Source organism: Leptonychotes weddellii, chromosome 7 (genome assembly GCF_054177405.1).
Source record: "Leptonychotes weddellii isolate Sample4059 chromosome 7, ASM5417740v2, whole genome shotgun sequence".
Taxonomy (NCBI): Eukaryota; Metazoa; Chordata; class Mammalia; order Carnivora; family Phocidae; genus Leptonychotes; species Leptonychotes weddellii.
In genome coordinates, this window is record NC_138375.1 from 120,634,457 (window position 1) to 120,653,302 (window position 18,846).

Genomic DNA, 18,846 nt, shown 5'->3' on the forward strand with positions numbered 1-18,846 from the left:
GAAGTCAAGCACAAAGCCTCCAAACCTGCCTGTGATAGGTAATAGTCCTACTATGACAATCTACTTTGGCTTTGGTCTACAATCACTAAATTCTTTACCTTAATTTCAGGGTAGGTTCTACTGTAAACACTTGGGAAGCTATGTCTCAAATCCCTGATCATGGCTACAACTGCAGAGAGGACACTGTTCCTGTCTGTTCTCCTAAGTGTCCCCATGTCCAAGCTGCCGCTAAAATAAAAGGTTCAAATGTTAGTTAAGTAGTATATTCTCTGTTCTGTGTTGTATTTAGGAGAGGTTACAAGAAATCTGCTTTTAGGTATTTCAGGATCACTTGTTCCAGAAGTGTCTCAATCCTCTGCTAATAATCAAGTAGACCAGGGCAGATTGGCCACTTTGTGGCATATGTGGATTTTTCTCTTCCTTTTTCACCATTAAGGAAGTCCAGGCCACCAATATAGGAGGAAGAGCAGTCTTTCATAAGCCTACAGCCATGCAAGGCTTCTGATTTTCTTTCTGATCACACTTCGGCGATTCCTTCACAGCAAATTCAATGAAGGGTGGTAAACTGGTGCTTCAGTATTTCCAGTGAATCCTATGCCAGTCTATCACACAAGCTCCTTTCCCAAATCCTGTGGCCCTGTCTCTTCCTGGCCCATGCTAGTCGGGGCAGAGGTTTCAAGCAGAATGGAAGACAGGCTATTAACCAATCTGCTGGTGGGTAGCCATGCTGTCCTAGGAGGACAGGATGGGCAGTTGATGCTGCAGCCGGAGAATAGCAGGCAGCTACACACCCCTTTCCCTGTCCTTCCCTGTCCCCACTGGACACTTCCTCCGTTCAATCGAATTATCTTTCCCTTGTAACCAATCTACCACTTTTGCTCGTGCCATTTTAAGTTTGTTTTTCTAGCCTTAGAGTTTGGGAAGGTCGATTTCTCTCCCTCCATATTGTTTTTCATCAATTCTGTTTCATTAGCCCAGTAGGTCCTTTTACAACTGAAAGGAAGATCTAAAGATCTGAAAGATTCACATTATGGAAGGGCAAATTTTCTGGAAGTTTTCTTTGATTACTACTTCGCCATGGCGCCTTTTTCCCCTTCTGTATTAGCAACTGTTTCAACATTGGGTCTCCTGGATGAGTTTTCCTGTTTTTCTCATGGTTGTAGTTCATTCTCCGAAACCCGAATTCAGCCTTAGCTGAATCTCATGTTCCTCTATTGAATTTTTAAATTGGGGAACCCCTGTTTTCAGTTCTAGGAAACTCTCTCTGGTCCTCTAATAATATCCCTACAAGAGTTTAAATCATATTCTATCCAGATTTTCCTCCATTTTCCATGTTGGCTCTGCCTCCATAACAGAGGTTTATTGTCGTTTTCCACCATGTCAGCCTCTTTTGCTTTCATCTGAGCTGCAATGTTCCCATGACGTGGTTGTGACGTTTCTCTGTCTCTTCACATGACAGTGTGCTGGCTTTCAACACCTGTGCGTCTCTCTGGTTCTTTCCTGCATACTGACAGCCAGGGGAGGGATTTTTCCTTCGGTGGTTACCCAGCGATCCCCATGGTCACTTTGTGAAAGCCTCTCAGTTCACAAATCCAAGGAGGGATAGGCTGACCTTAGCTCAACATGGAAACTACCCCTCCTAAGATGCCGTCAGGCAAGGGACAGCCTCTCACCGATGCATCCTGCAAACAGAAGAGACGTTCTTTCCTTCCCCCAGGTCAGCTGGCCCTTCCCATGCACCCCCTCCATAGTCAACTCCCATCAATTCCAGCAACTCCCATTTACATTTTGCCCCCCATTTGCACCTTCTTTCAGGAACTTGATATCTCACTGTGTGTGGAACCTCATCGGTTTGCCAAGGTCAGCCCCTGACTTTTTCTGGATGGCTGTATTCTCCAGGATGGGAATGTGAAGCCAGGTCACCATCTTTCCAGAAACCCACATCCACACATTTTAAAAGCATTCTCAGTTCTTAGGAAGATAACACGCTGCTGGAAGATGAAATCATATTATTATTGCTTTCCTAAATCACCACTCTAGAAATAAAATATATATGGAATTGTGTGGTAGTACAAAAATAGATTGGGATAAGGTCACACAAATATGTAGCTTTTGTAATATTCATTAAATGCTCACTTTTGATTTACCAGCCTCATCATTCATCTGGTTACTATAAAATGGCTCCAGTTATTAGCTAATTTTTCATAATAGTAATGATAGCTAACATTTACCAGCTATCTACTATGTGTCAGGCCCTGAAGTAGGTGTTGTGTATGCATAAAGTTATTAAATTCTCAGGAACCCCCTATGAAATAGGTACCATTCTTTCCAACATATTATAATATAGGAACCAAGGCTCTGGGAAGTTAAGTAACTTACCAAAGTCACATGGCTAGTAAAATGATTTATTTCCTTAATTAAATAATGAGCTACTTTAAAATAGCTCATGTATCATATTTTCTTGCATCCCCAACTGTGCTTGGCACTCAGGCCCTCAGTAAATAAACAGTAATTGAGAGAAGCAATGTTTTATTCATACTTGATCTCTAGAAAACAGTGCTATAAAGTGGATGCTCCAGAAATGTTTTAACTATAAAATAAGGAATTAACAATCTACCAAGATTTAAGAAACAAATTCACATAAGATGACCTAAAGTTATTTATACAGAAGACTTGACTCTCAGCCACTAACCCGGGTTGCTGGAATCCAAATATGTACAAAATATTGCCTCTGTCCTTAAAGAACAAGCAGTCTGAAGGGAAAGCAGATATGTGAACAGTTAAATATAATAAAATGCAATTGTTCTTACATGCCTATATAAAGTGCTATGGTGTTACCCGTGAAAAAATATTAATTTTTCCAGTAAGATCATAAGGTTTTCACTTCTCATTAATTAACAATGGAATCAGACATAGAAATAAATACTATTTTAAAGGTTTTTTTATTAGAAAGTTTATTGCATTAATCTATCCTCATTTGGTGATATAAATGACAATGTAAGCTAATACTGACCGAAGTTTACCATCTTTGGAAAATAGAGATATTTTCACACTGAAAGCATTTTTGTGTTTGCTACAATCAGGAAAATTCTAACGTATTTGGGTTTTTTTTTCCTTTTAAAAATATATGTTGCGATTTGTTCATATCAAAAGGATCCTGGATTAAATACTGAATGAAAATAAGCAGACCTGGTGTTAGGTCACCACTAGTCAGAGGACCCTAGAAGGCTCGTTTGCCGTACATCTTTAGTGAAGAAATAAGCACTCATCCACACCATGTGACTCACATGGGCACATCTGTATACACTTCAATGACGTAAAGCCTTTAAGATCAAAATATCTATTAAATACTGAGTTGGATAATAAAGACATTACCCGAAGATAGGAGATTTGTTATTTTAAAAAACATAACCTTAAAATGCAATTTTTATGACTTCATCTTACTCTAAATGGTAACTGGACTTCTAATGTTGACATGAGTTAGTAGTGTAATGCTCCTGTGCAACTTTTTCAGTATTTATGGTTTAAAACCCCCCAATAATTGTGAAGTACTTCTGTAGCTCTTTGGATGGACCACATTTTCATAAAGTGGTTTGCATTTCTCACAGCACACAGTGGTTGTGCTAATGGAATTGGTTGGGACAGGTTATAACTATCTTACAAAATTCTACATTGGCTTTCCTAAAATTGGTGAATATAATTTACCATAGAGATAATGCTAAACATATTACATGCTCTCTTGGCATAACGACTGTAGCATGTGAGAGGAATTTATATCAAGCATTGTAAATAATTATGAAATATTCCTTATCATATAATTCACTATAAATAACATATTCTCCATATTACAGCAAGTACATAAGCTATTAGCTGGGCCACTTTTGATGTATTTATATATAAATAAAAATAGTTTATAAATTTTCTGACATACCATCCTCTAGGGAAAGAAGAGTTTGGCTGACATTCCTACGTGAATGGCTTTTCCTTGGTATTGCCAAGCTCATTCACTGCTCTGACCACTGTAGGATATGAGGAAGAAATTAATTTTAGGGTCCCAATGAATGAGCTCAAAGGTCAAGAGAATAGAGTGTATAAAGAATTACCTCACCATTAAATTACATTGGATATATCTGGAAGGGTCCAAAGGTGGCAATTTCAGGGGGGAAAAAAAACTTGCCAGGTCCTTTTGTCTTTTAATTTTCATTCCGACAAATGAAGTTCTCTCTTTACCCAAACCTAGATCAAAATATCTAGGAAGCTTTGACTTCTCAACTATACCTCTCCAAATACACTATGTCATTTTTACAATATCCAAAATGCTATATGTGTTCTGGTGTTTGAAAAATCTTGAGTGAACTATGGTGAGCAAAACTCACCTCTGATACAAATGTGGTGTCAGGACAGCATCAATCCTGAGCAACTGGTCTACCAGAGAGAATGCACAGTGAGGGATGTCAGTGCCCGTTCGGAGTCCACATCTGCTGCTCAGGCTTTCTGCTTGAGCTGCTCCTGTCTTTGCACAGGAAGCTTTCAGGGTTTTAGTGTTTTTGTTTTTTTGGGGTTTTTTTGTAGTGTAATGAGAAAAAAAAATTTTTTTTTTTTAACTCTATCGAGGACGTTATGGGGAGACTCAAATGTATCATGGAACAGTAAAGAGATGATGCTTAAACGAGAAGGGGAAAAAGACTTTTTTTCTTACCAGAAAGGACTTTTCGTGGCTAGTGACCCACAAGTGTCTCAATTAGATGCCTACCCACCCCCTGAGCCAAGGGTCAGCGAAAGGGTAACTGTTGGAATGAATCAATTGTTTCTAAGATGTGTTCCAGGTAATTTCATATGTCCTTGAATTAACTTTGGGGTTCTCAATAAGAAACAACCATCAAAGGAGTGAATGTTCGAGGTGTGTTTGTTCTATCATCTCCCTGATCAAATCACCACCACAGGGGCAGGTGTGTGATGTGAACTCATTGGATACCGCAACTTGATAACTGGCAGGGACAATGCCTTATGTATGTATATTACCAGCAGAATGGGTGCACAATACATATATGTCAACTGATTCACTGAGACACCATATAGGGTTTCCTGTCTTTAAAGATTCACAGCCACAGTTTCCTCTCATGAAGTTGCTTCCTCATGCAGCCTTTCAGCCCTTCCGCTTACTCACGTTAAGTCAAAGAGAAGCTGGCTTTTTTGCATCAGGTTGGCATTCTCGAGACAACCACCTTGAAATGAAAAATGTTAGTGCGTGACAGGTGTGCACAGGTTGAGTATCCATTCTGGTTTGCTTGGGACAGTCCAGATTTAAGCCCATTGCAGGTTAAATATTAATAATGCCCTCATTTACACTCAAAAGTGTCCCAGTTTGGATGATCAGTTGTGGGATCATCCCAGGGAAGGTCTTCATTAAGACCAGTACTTGCTCAATAACCAACAGCTCCTGCCTCCCCTAACCCCCTGGCTTAGCCAAGACTCAGAACCCACAGATCAAAAGGAGCTCCATTTTGGAATATTAAAAAGCTTCTCTAGTTCAATTATAAGCCATTCATCTATGGTTACTTTACTATTTAAGTAATGACCGATTTTTAATAGATTTGATTTATATACTTACGTCTCCTCCCTCCAAAAGAAAAAAAGAACAATGCATTTTTATCAAGCAAAAAGATAAGTGGCAATAATACAAGAACCAATGGACATATAATATAATTTTTTTCATTAACAATCCAAGCACTACAAAACATAGAATATACAACTTAAAAATGGAAATACAAATTAATGAAAAATGGGGTACATGTCATATTAGCAATGCAAAAGACCAGCTTAAGCATAAATCAACAATTAATAAAAGGAAAGTGCCCTTTTCTCAAATACGCACAAAAATATTCCGGTCACTTCTAGGGAAAAATTAATCAAAGCTTTCTACTAATTCTATATTACAGTATGAGTTACTAATGGTTTACAAAACCGAAGCATCTTCTTACACTTAAAATTTACAACCTTTTCCAATCATTATACACTTGTTCAATCCAGTCTCTCAAAAATAAAACTATTTCATTTCCATATTTATGAAATAATTATTGATATGTTATGGACCTTAAGTGGTGAATATGTACGATGGGGACAGTGATCAGAATGACCTCATGGATCAAAAGTGGGCCAAGGGTCGAAGAAGACAACCCTCTGCCAGCCACACCTGTATACTGATTCCTGAAATAATTATACTATTTCTAAAATAATTCTAATTTTTCATTTCTTCATCCTAAAACAGGTCTAAAGTTTTCATATTTAAATGTGCTAACCAATTCTAGAGTTTACTCAAAGTCTCTCCAGGTATGCCACTTGACAGAACATTTCTTCCTGGGTTCATATTATCCCTATAATTCTGAGTCCAGCTGAAAAAAAATAAACATAAGGACTCGATAATATGCCCCTTCTCTTCTACACGCTTAGTGATTCACACTAGATTTTACGACAAACTGCACAATCCTCGGTACAGCTCTGCAATGCAAATGAGAAAGAAAATACTGTAATTGTCATCGTTCAAACCATACTGCCAACGGCCACCGCACCCCATGACTCCCTCCCAAGGACCTCCGCACGTTCATGCTTTTAGCCCAGATTTTATAGGAATTTGCGCTTCACGAGTGCAGTTCTAAAACTAAGAAGAAGAGGAAGTCACATTGATATCTCCTTCTGAGCCACCTGTATAAGGAGGACCTACGGTCAGTCAGCCTCAGCTTTGAGCTTTCTGGTTCATGTCCGACAGTTGCCTACCAAGTAGATTAACATTAACCTAAGGTGGCAAACTTGAGGATGGAGAAGAACCGAAGTGCAGTTCTGGAAACTGTTCCAGCGGCTACCGAGCCGTCCTTTGGTGTCATTCGCTGCTGCTGCTGCTGCTGCTGCCACTGTCCTCTCGCTTGGGGGAGGAGGAACTGTCTCGGACTGGCAGCAGGTCATAATGGCAAGGGATGTGACTGTTCTTTGGGAGGTCGTATGGATCCTGGGTGAGATGCCCATTATTGCTGAATATTCCTTGGACAACACTCACTGTAGGTTCTGTGACAACCAGGGACACATTAATTTATCAGCAATGGAATATTTTAAACAGAATAGAATATGGCATTTCTTGCGAATCTCAAACATATAAGAGGAGCACTTCCAAAAATGTAAAGAAACACTATTTTAAGAAACAAAGGATGGTTTTATAATCACATCGAGGTGGGTACTCCACGGCTGTTAGACCAGCTGATGCACACAATGGCGTTCTGAACAATAAGGTGACCGTAGGGTTGGGATGAAGACACCCAGGGACAAGACAGAAACCCTGGATGTGAATCATTGTCTGAAAAGCACCTTGTAGGTAATCTAGTCCAGATCCTTTATCCCATAGGTGAGACTGAGGTCCTTTCAGGGTAACTCAATTCATGGAAATGCTTAACAAGTTCACTTTAGGACTCAGGACCCAGGCTCGCAGTTGCGCTCCCATGTTAAAGTGTTGGGTTTACCAGATGGCTCAAAGGGGGTTTGTGACTGACTTTTAAAAATAAACTTAGGTCACTCACTACACCTTCCATTTTTTTTTTTTTTTTTAAACGCTGTCTTAACTCATAAGAATAGTTATTCATCTTTTCAGTGTCATGTCTGTGGCATAAATTAAGTACTAGTGACTAGAGTTAAATTAGCCACTTCATTTATAAGTAATAGAGAAGTTTTTAAAGTTTAAATCATAAACTTGAGAGAGAGAGAGGAAAAAAAAATTAAAATACATAGCCCTACTCTACCTACCCAGTGACAGCTCTGATATGTTTTAACTTTCCTGAAATGGTATTTGTAAGGAGCAATCAAAACAATTCTAATTTTAAATTGAATTCTTATTAATTTCCAGCCCATTCACATCCAAGAATATGAGCAATATATCAGACAAATTTAAAAGTAAAATGTTTCCATCCTGCTAAAAGCATTATATTAACGTAATGAATATGCAACCAGGAAATGGAACCACCTGTTTCATGCCCTTGAACCATTTGTTTAGGCTAACTCAACACAAGAGCTAATGTGAGACATATGCTATTCCACAGGTGTGCTCAAAGAGTCACTATGGTTACAAAACAAAAGGTGGACAGCCAGGTGAGAGATAAGGAAAATCTACTTTAAATTTTCTAAATGCTATTTTCCCTTAAAAATTTATTTGACACCAATTAATAGGGTCACTGAAAACACAGGTCGCACTGAAAATATGGACCAGTGTCTTCAATAATGTTTATACGAACTGTTATTGTATGCTCAAGGACTTTTAAACCGTTTAAAAAAAATTCCTATATTAGGCTCTTCCTTTGGTTAGGGGAACTCACCAACTTCATAAACATTCTTGTTGGCTGAAGTTGAGTTATTGATCTCTGCATAGGGGGAATCTCTCCGTGCTGGCGACTTCATCTCCACATAGCCACACTCTGAGTTTTTCGGGATAAGTACAGGTGGGTCTTTAATAGTGGCATATGGATTTTCAGAACTGCTTAGGGAGCAGTTACTTGAATTATATTCAGAATTCTTGCCCAAATCTGTAAAGAGAGATGGGGGAGAAAAGCAAATACTATTTTATGGACAACATTAATTTTTTTCTTGGGGGTAATTCACTCGGACAGGTTACTTCTTTCTCTTTGTAGCTAGATTTCTATAATTACATATACCGACAACAACACCATACATTTCCACTTATTTTGGAGAGAATCTGCTGTAAAATTACCCATCTATAAAGTAATTTTAGCTCCTCTCTCAGGTGAGTATCTATGTGAACATTGTGGATTTGATTTCATTTTGATTTCGTTTCACACTCAAAATTAATTCCATTCTAACTTACTAATAGTCTCTGAATTCTCAGAGGTTTCAGTCAAGAAACCACCTGTGGATACCCCTGGGAGCACAAGAAAGTTCTATCATGGTGGTGAGGGAGGCTTTTGTGACGTGAGACTTCCTTGTAAAACCTCAGGACTGGGCACATGAAGTTATTCATGTAACCATGCTGAGCTCTTGTTTTCCTGCTATTTCCTTTTGTGTGTGTGTGTATTTCTCTCTCTCCATAAGTCTTACATCTTTTCAAAGAAATATGAGTGTTTCCCCAGCAAACGGAAACCTTTGTTCCCCTAGACTTATGCTCTAACACCATGCACCTATGGTCACGCTCTTGACCTCAGTCAAACATGTTTGTGTGTTTGGTGGGGTAGTTAACCACACCAACAACTGTACATTTTCTCTACACTGCCACTCTTGCTTGTTTAGCCAACTATTTCAGTCTCTGAAATAAATTGTTTTTAAAATTGTGGCTCTGATAGATGTATTTCTTCCTTAAATTTACACCATACCTTTCAAGGATTTTCCCATATAACTTCTGTCAAGTCCAAAAGCTCCTGTGATAAAGAAGGAAAAAATCTCCAGTGAGATCTGGAAACAAGAGAAAACCCATCTAATATTCCAAGGTCGTGGAGGAGGATGGTTTGGGCACCCACTATCTCCCCACTGCAGGAAATAACCAAGGCTGTTGCTTTTCAAACCTTTGCACCAGGTCGCTCATGCTTGATGTCTTCAGCACTTAGAATTTAAAGTACATATATATATCATTCTGATCATCCTCCTGCTCATTTATAGTGACTGGGAAAGGCTGATCAGTACAAGTAGAAAATAAGGCATGGGTGAATCGGTACACTTGATTCAAGGTCACACCGTGGAAAGGACACAGCCAGGACTAGCATTGAGACAAAGGACTTTGATTTCATCACTCGCTCACCACATGACTTTGGGCAAGATGTTCAACTCTCTCTGGGTCAATTTTCTTATCTCTAAAATGAAGAAAACAAAATCTGCCTTCCAAACTTTACAGGGCTGGTGTGATCATTAAGTGAACTAGAGCACACGAAAAGGCATTGTAAACTCTGAGGTGCTGTATAAATGAATGGTGTTTCAGTGACTGTAACACTAAATGTGTCCTACGACCCCAGCTCCAGTCTACATGCAAGCATTCCAAGGCCTCTTTCATGATCTTTTAAATGGAATGCTATAGACTTACATTAGAAACAGAGAGTAAAGTAATGACTTATGACAAATATTCAAATAAGTAGGAGAATGGTAAGGAGACAATCACCTGCCACTGTGCATGTGCCCCTTAGAGTGATAGCAGACTCAAGTTAGGATGTCCTGGGGGACACACTTTTGTGAAGAAAGAGGGAACATCCCTTAAGGGGAGAGGGTGTGTCTAATATCGTGGGATAGGAAATAGGAATGTCCTCCTTTCTCAGAGAATGTTTTCCTCTCTCAGATCTGCGTTGTGAAGTCTAGCCAAGCTCCCAGCTGGTGGGAAAGGTGCCCTGTTATGCAGGGAGGCGGGATAAGGATGAATAGTGAATTAACCTAATCAAAGTGAGGTCTGGCCCTTGCCCTTAGTTCCTGGGAGGTGATCTCTAAGTCCTTGGAATATCCCACCCAGTAAGAGTGTTTTTGTTTACCTGGGGCCTAGGGCTACACTGGATAATGTAACAAAGTGATTTATGAGAGGGGGTTTGGGCCACTTAGTGTCAGCTCCATCTCCAGATGGGCCAGTTGAAAGGTCAACCACATGGGTGGTCGACCATGCTGACCTAACCAAACTCTCGTAAAAACTCTAGACACCAAGGCTAAAGCCAGCTTCCGTGGCTGGTAATACTTCATGCGTCTTGTCATATACTGTAACCAGGAAAAGTTAGCACTTTCCATGATTCCACTGGGAAAGGACAACTGGAAGTTTCTGGCTTGGAACTTCCCTTGACTCTGCCCACTGTGTCTCTTCCCTTGGCTGATTTTCTTCTGTATCCTTTGGCCGTGATAAACTCTAACCATGGGTCTGACAGCTTGCAGTGAGTTCTGTGAGTCTTTCTGTGGAATTACGGATCCCGAGGGTGGTCTTAGGGATTCCCAGACTTTGTAAAGGGACCACATAAAGATGGGTAGGACCTGTGGCCTCTGAGAGCTCCCTATCAGCGAACTCTGTCTTTGCTACTCTGCCAGATTCACTCAGCTGTCTCCAAACTGTAGCGAAACCTCGTTAGTTGTCTGTCTTGGTCTTAACTGTGCAACGGCTAGCATTCCCCAAGAGGCTAAGGAGAGGAGCAGCCTGAGGTGGAGAGTAAATTAGGGAACAAGAGTGGCACTGTCATCCAGTACCCCTGCCAGGTTTTCTCCGGGGGCTGTTTTAATGAGGGAGCAGGCGGTTTTCCTCATATAAACCCCCATATGTTCCAATCCCTGGATAGATGCTTCCAAATGCTTGGCTGAATCTAACTCATACAATGAGTCACAACGTGATCGCTGTCTCTGCGTCACAGATGAACTGATCCGCTTCGTGGGGTTGATGAGCCCGGCGTCATAGAACAGAACCAGGAATCAACCTTAGGGCCTTTGTGTCAGGTTCGGAGCTCTTTCAGACAGCATCCCAACAACTTGGCCATCATGTCAAACACCTACACATCTCAGCATCCATAGTGTGCCTTATCCATAGTGTGGTAGACAGAAACACTCTTACTGGCTGGGATGTTCCAAGGACTTAGAGATCCATAGTGTGTCCTTTGTAAAGGAAGACTTTCTGGGCAACAACTGTAAAGGGACATTACATGCAGAATTGCTCTTGGATGGAAACACGTGAAGGAGACCCAGAATTTCCAATGAAGATTTTACATTCTCAACGATCAGTCCGGTGCGTCTTACTGAGACAAAGAGCAGAGAAGTTTATATGTGACCACTGCCGTGACTGTGTTCTAGAGTCTGGACCAAGTGTAGCAGGTGAAGGTGGAATAAGAGAACTTTGCTTTCATTAGTGCCAGGTAGTACTTTACTAATATCAATTCATGTATCTTTTGGAGCTACATTACTAATGTCATGTAGACTTAAAAAAAAAAAATCTCTGATGTTAAATGATTTGACCTATAAGTATACTGTGAATCTGGTATCTAAATAATTTGTGTTCAGAAATGCCCAGCTATTTGATAATGTGGATATAGAATGCAGATAGAAGTTAAGAATTTGTATTCATTTTCCTACTTTAACATTTGCATTTCTATAGTAATAGGGGATTCCAGAGCCCATAAGGATTAGTTCCTACATCTGGCTCAGGTGATTTGGCATATATGGTGTTCCCAGAAAGAGCAGGGGAGGAGTAGTTGGAAGACGAACTTTGAGACCTGATTTTACCCTCTTCCTTCCATGAAATCCTGGGCAACCTCTCTGTGCTTCCCAGTTTATTCCTTTAAAAAACCAAGATTCATGGAAGGGCCTACCCAGTAGGGTTGTCAGATTCACCAAATAAAAACAAAGGAAGGACATTTCAATTTGAATTTCAGAGAAACAACAAATAATTTTTAGGGTAAGTATGCCCCATGCAACTTTTGGGATATATTTATACTAAAAATATTTGCTGCTTATCTGAAATTCAAATTGGACTGGGTTTCCCAGCCACCCTACCATCAAATAAATACCAATGAAAGGGCGTGCACATATCAGTTACGGCATCATCAAGTGCCTCCCTGAAATCAGGGGCAACTGCTTGGCGATGGCACAGTTCACTCGGTGGGGTACCACAGCAGCTCTTTAAGGCTGGTCCAGGAGGCCCTACCCCCTTTTCAGGAGGGCCACGAGATCAAAACTATTCTCATAATAATACAATGACATTACTTGTCTCTTTCACTCTTATTCTCTCTCAAGTGCGTGGTGGTTGTCTAAGAGCTGCACCAAGTGTGGGATCCCCAATGACTGAATGGAGAAGCAGATATGAGAGTCCATCTTCTCTGAAGCCAGATGTTAAAGAGATCCAACAAATGCAAAACAGTGCCACTCCTCTCACTAATTTGTTTTTGTTTTAGAAAATGTAGTTATTTTTTTTCATGAAAGTGTGTTTTACGTTATCATGATATTAGATTACTGTTATTATAAACAAAGCAATAAATAACTATTTCAAATGGTCTCAGTGTTAATTTGTAACATGGTATCAATAGACATAACACATATTGAAAGAAGCTCTTCAGGGTTCCTGATAACTTTCAAGAGTGTGAAGGGGTCCTGATTCCAAAACGTTCGAGAAGCCCTGACTTACTATCTTCCTGTTAATATCTTCAGGGAAGGGGCCCTCAAGTATGGGTCCCCAAATTAAAAGAGAGCAAAGGGGAACGCACATCCTGGTACCCACCCTGACAGGATTCAGATCCCGGCTCTACCATTTAATAGGCTTTGAGACTTTTCTCAAGAGACATACCCTCTCTGTGACTCAGTTTCTCAACTGTTACATGGACATGATGATAATTACAGTACCTACTTATCAGAGTACTTGTGAGAATCATGTAAATTAATATATGTAGAGTTAGAATGGGAGCTACAAGCAGGCAGAGATTCTCATCTCTTTTTATCAATTCCTGGCACACACTAGGACCTTAATAAATGTTTGTTGGATGAATAAAGCAAGTAAGACAGTAATAAGCCCCATATAGGCATTAGGTTTAATTCTATCATTCTGTTTTTTTCACGCATATTTCCAATAGGTCGCTTTGGCACATCATGAATCTATGACTATCTGTGGGGACTAAAAGATAAGGGAGCTTGTTGAAGACGGATGTTGAGAGAGAACTTGCCAAGCTCATTGAGGTAGCCACCGTGTTTCCAGTCTGCCGGCAGCGTTCCCGTGCAGTCCGCCACTGGGCCTCTCTTCCCAGGATTCACATTTTTCAGATTCACAAACAGCTGATTGTTCTTCGACTGTTAAGAATATAAACCGTCAAGGATGTAAAAAGAGAACACAGCGTTACAGATGTGGGAAAGCTCGTCCGTAGCATGGATCAAGGGCCGGTTCTTCAACGAGGCCATGCAGGGGGCAGAGGTGACTATCGGATGGGCCTTAAAGGGCAGCAGGAATACATGTCCCTTGGCCCCAACTATTCCCCTACTTCCTCAAATTCTTCATTTCGTTTAGTCACTCTGTGCCCATTCGACTTTACTTGAGTTAACGTACGTGGAACTTTGAATTAAAAAAAGTTAAACTCTTGGTTTGAGCTCTCCTGTCAAATACGGTATGATTTTTTATGAGTCACCAGTGACTCTGAGCAGTTTTCTTAGCAATAAACATGAGGGTAAGATTATGTACTTTGCCTCCTTCCCTGAATATGTAGGAGAACAAATGCAATGATGAACACAAAAGTCTCTAGGGTATGGGAAGTGCTATTTAACGATTAGGCGCTATAATTAAAATCCAGCTGCATTAATTTAATTGCAACGGAATTAATTTGATTAGCTTGGTTTTCTTCTAGCAGAGAGCTAGAATGAGACAATGGAGATTGGAAATACATAATTTGGGACCGTCGGAAGAAATGCTTGGGATTTCCAAGGATTCTCGAGGAGACTGGGGGTGAGGTGAGTGGTATGGGAGGAGTATCCCTGGGTGTCCACCCTCTCTGGGTGCCTATAAACTGAGGATAACAATCACTCTTGAGTCACGGGATCGGTTTGAAGGTTAGATGAATTTATATTTGCAGACTGGTTAGAAATGCTTGGCACATGGTTTCTATTTGATCACTTTTGACCTACACAACGTGTAGTTCAACCTAAATCATCGCATGGAGTTTGTTTTGGGGAGGAAAGGACAGGAGGGCCCAATAGGGCACTAGAAGGCAGGTGGTCAGAAAAGACACAGGAAAAGACCCGGGATGGAGTCTGCTAAGGTCGGCTCTGAGACATCATTTTAAAACCTCAGGCAATATTAGAAACATTTTTCCAGGGAGCTACACTGGCAAATTGGAGACAAGGAGACCGTGACTCAGGCCGCAACCGCCTCCCTCACGAACTAGGGAGCTCTGTTTTGAAGTGAATGAAACTCCCCATTGCTCGGGTTTTTCACCAGTAAACTTGAGATTCTAATACACAGTCAACAAGATAAGAGATATAAAGTGCGGAGAGCCGCATCTGGCCAACAGCAGCTCTCCCTCCATGCTCCTTCCTGTCCGCTCTCCCCTGCCCACCTTCAGGGCCTGGGAGTCACTTCCTCTCACCTTGGCGATGGTCATCCTGTCCCTGTTGTTGACATGAGGGGATGTGGCACACTGGGTAAGCGTGTGGTAACTGGGGTTGGTGAAGTAATGGCTGTTCGCACTTCCCCCGTTGCTGTGGGGAAGGGTTTCTGTAAGAAAAGAAGGAAACGGTTAAGGCGACAGGATCCCCTAAGTCTGTGTGGATGAAAGGGAAGCCAAATACCCAGAATGAATGTCTGTACCACTTCCATATCACAGGCTGGGCAGAATCCCCTCCTGCCCAGCATACTCAGCAAAGCTTCTAGAAGCAGCAGGTGCCTGCCTCCTAGAAAACTGCAAGTGTCCTCAGACAACTCCTCTTTGCTCTGGGGCTCATACACCTGGGAAGCCATCACTTTGAAGCTACTTCTGCTATAACCTGCCTCTTTTTTTTTTTTTTTTTAGACACTTAAGCTCTCACCATAATATTCTGTGCTAGAAACAGACTATTAAGCAAATCAGCTGCTTTAAGTATTCCCCTAGAATCGGTGTATTTATAAACATGTAACCCATCTGAAATCCTGCAGTAATTGCCCAAAATAATAAATACTTTAAGTGTACAAATTCCTTAGTTTAAGTAGTTTCTTCTTCTCCTTCTCTTTCTTCTCCTTCTCTTCTTCTCCTTCCTCTTCTTCTTCTTCTCCTTCCCCTTCCTCTCTACCTCCTCCTCCTTCTTCCTCTTTTTCTTCTCCTTCTTCTTCTTTTAGAGGGAGTGAGCATGTGTGAGAGTCGGGGAGGGGGGAGGCGCAGAGAGAGAATCTTAAGCAGACTCCATGCTCAATGTAGAACCTGATGCGGGGCTTGATCTCAAAACCCTGAGTTCACAACCTGAGCCAAAATCAGGAGTCGGACGCTTAAACCGACTGAGCCACCCAAGCGCCCCTAAGTGGTTACTTCCTCTGATGAAGGAGCATGTCGCTTAAAAATTTACATTTCTGGGGACATGTGACAGAAAGATTTTAAAGAGTTTTCTTAAAGAACAGCTTTGGTTCTTGCTAATACAACAAAACTGTTTCTTATATAACTTTGTGCTTAATGATTTGTATGGGCCCAGGGGCAGGTTAGAAGGCATTCTGTTAAGAGCCCAAGGCCAGAGACAGAAGACCTGGTTCTGGTCCCTGATCTGCACCATGACCTTACCAAACTTATGGGTGCCTCCTCCTCTCCGCTCCCAGTCCCGACATATGACAAAAGTTTAGGTGCCCAGCAAATCTTCCCGCAGGCTGAAATTCCCCAAGTCTAAAGCAACCTCATAATGAATCCAATTTAAAAACCCTCATGGAAGACAACAGTGACGATTTTCCTACTGCTAAGCTATAAAGCACATCCATACCAATGTATCTTTTCCAAACACAAAATTTTCTTCAAGGCTAACGGACAGCAGCAACGGACAGCCTAGCCACAAGCCCCAGTTTCAAAGAACCAGGATGAAACCTTCCTTCTCTAGGAATAAGATGGCTCCAGGGAGCAGTCTTACCTGAAATGGCATAGTCTGCATTCATGACCCTCAGAGCAGGGGTGTAGGTTACTGCTGGCATGCTTGATTCCTTTCCCTTCTGCTTTTGTCTATAAATAATGAACAAGGCCAGCAGGAAGAGAACCACCAGCACAAGAATGATGATGCCCACGATCGCGCCGATCTGGTAGGAATCAGCCGGGAGAGCCGTACTGGTCCTGCTTAAGCTGTTCAGATTTCCAACTATGATGACACTGGCTAGCAAAGGGAGAAGAGATCTGAGTAAGGACGACAGGGTGCCGGATAAACGTCTGAACTCTATTTACGAAATTCTCCCACTGGGCTCCTTCTGGGATATTTTCAGTTCATGAAAGGTTAATTTGGAAACTTTTAGAAACTGCAGGAAGGAAAAACAAACATTCTTCATTTGCGGGTGTTGTTGGCTTGTCTGTGCCCAGAAAAAGGCTGCTCCAAGCCTCAAAAATGGGATTGGATTTCCTGAACCCAAAGACTTCATGGTAGGGTTTGGGAGCTTCTCACATGAAAACACTAAATAAACACTCAGACCAAACCAGGAATTCATTGGGGGTAATAATTTATCTAGTTTTTACCATGCTTTATTTATTGAGCAGTAGTAAGCTTATGAAGGGCTAACTTCTAAATGCCTCAACTGCCTAACTTAATTTTATGTCTATCTTTAGCATTTCTAAGAGTAATTGTCCTTCCAAGCAAGGATAACTCCATTGTAAATCTGGTCCAAGATGAGATAGGGCTGCCTTATCCTAATTTTAGTGGGCTTTTTACCCCAGGAGATATTGTTCTATGCAGTTATTTTCTATGACAGAAAGGTCTGTCCTAGTAACACCTGACAAGATCACCCAAAAAGCTTACTCATTAAAATTTAAACTGTAGCTTTACATAATTCTTTCTCGCATTCCATCCAATGAGGACAGGAAAGATATGAACTGTGAGTCAAGAAACTGGGTGTCTAAAAAATTGATCCAGAGATCCTGAATTTTCCTTTAAGCACTTAGGCCGGAATTTCACCATCTATCTGTAAGGGAGGAAACTGGCCTCCAACCAGGTGCTTCCAGCTCAAACGTCCCTGTGACTTTATGATTCTGAGGTTTAGACTTCCTTATTAAGACAGCCTGCCCCAAAACACAGAGCACGGAGGCCAGCGCCGTGTGGTCACAAGGCATGTGTCATAATGATGTGATTGTGGAATATAACACATCCTATTGTCAGGACAAATACAAATCACGAGCATGTAGAAGTTACTTAATGAAAGGAAATGAACTTGGGACACCTGGGTGGCTCAGTCGGTTAAGCGTCTGCCTTCAGCTCAGGTCATGATCCCAGGGTCCTGGGATCGAGTCCCGCATCGGGGTCCCTGCTCCGCGGGGAGCCTGCTTCTCCCTCTGCCTCTGTCTCTCTCTCTGTCTCTCATGAATAAATAAATAAAATCTTTAAAAAAAAAAAAAAAAAAGAAAGGAAATGAACTAGGAATGCGCACTTTAGTGCATACTTTAAGGTGATGGCACCTACAACATTATATGAATTTTCTAAAGCCCCTAGAGTGTTGCCTCCTGAGGAGAGCCCCACACATCAGGAGCTCTCTGGGAGCCATGCTTCGGAACCATCAGAAGAACTTTCTCAAAGGCCCCATCCACCCCAGAATCAGAATTGCCCACGTAGGATTATGTATAAGACAACTATTCTCAGGTTATTGTGATACGCGCCCTAGTTAAAAACCACGGGCACAAGTTTTTTGTTTTTTTTTTTTAAAGATTTTATTTATTTATTTGAGACAGAGTGAATGAGAGACAGAGAGCACGAGAGGGAGGAGGGTCAGAGGGAGAAGCAGACTCCCCGCCGAGCAGGGAGCCCGATGTGGGACTCGATCCCGGGACTCCAGGATCATGACCTGAGCCGAAGGCAGTCGCTTAACCGACTGAGCCACCCAGGCGCCCAAAACCACGGGCACAAGTTTTTTAAAAAGTTAAGCACATACCTAATCATACGAGCCAATCATTCTACACCTATAAATTTACCCAAGACAAACTGCACTATAGATATCTCCATACAAAGACTTGATACACTATTGTTCATATGAGCTTTATCTATAATAGCCCCAAACTGGAAACAATCCAAATGTCCATCTAGAGGTGAGTAAGTAAACAAATTACGATATACCCATGCAATGGAATACTACCCAGCAATAAAAAGAACTGAAGCGTTGATATATACAACAATACGGTTCAGTCTCAAAATGATTATGCTGAGCAAACAAACCCAGACAAAAGAGCACAGTGT

General features: G+C 41.2%; 1 protein-coding gene across 3 annotated transcripts in view; it reads right to left on the minus strand.

Moving 5' to 3' along the window:
* Positions 1-5,680: 5,680 nt before the first annotated feature.
* Positions 5,681-18,846, minus strand: part of MEGF10 (multiple EGF like domains 10) — a 349,303-nt gene continuing 336,137 nt past the window's right edge. For all 3 annotated transcript variants that reach the window (XM_081827136.1, XM_081827137.1, XM_081827138.1), the window contains 6 exons: positions 16,552-16,788; positions 15,057-15,184; positions 13,647-13,770; positions 9,363-9,407; positions 8,355-8,561; positions 5,681-7,059 (listed from right to left, as the gene is read on the minus strand). In XM_081827136.1, coding sequence (XP_081683262.1) covers positions 6,878-7,059; positions 8,355-8,561; positions 9,363-9,407; positions 13,647-13,770; positions 15,057-15,184; positions 16,552-16,788 — 923 coding nt within the window. In that variant the 3' untranslated portion in view covers positions 5,681-6,877. The remainder of the gene's footprint in view (positions 7,060-8,354; positions 8,562-9,362; positions 9,408-13,646; positions 13,771-15,056; positions 15,185-16,551; positions 16,789-18,846) is intronic.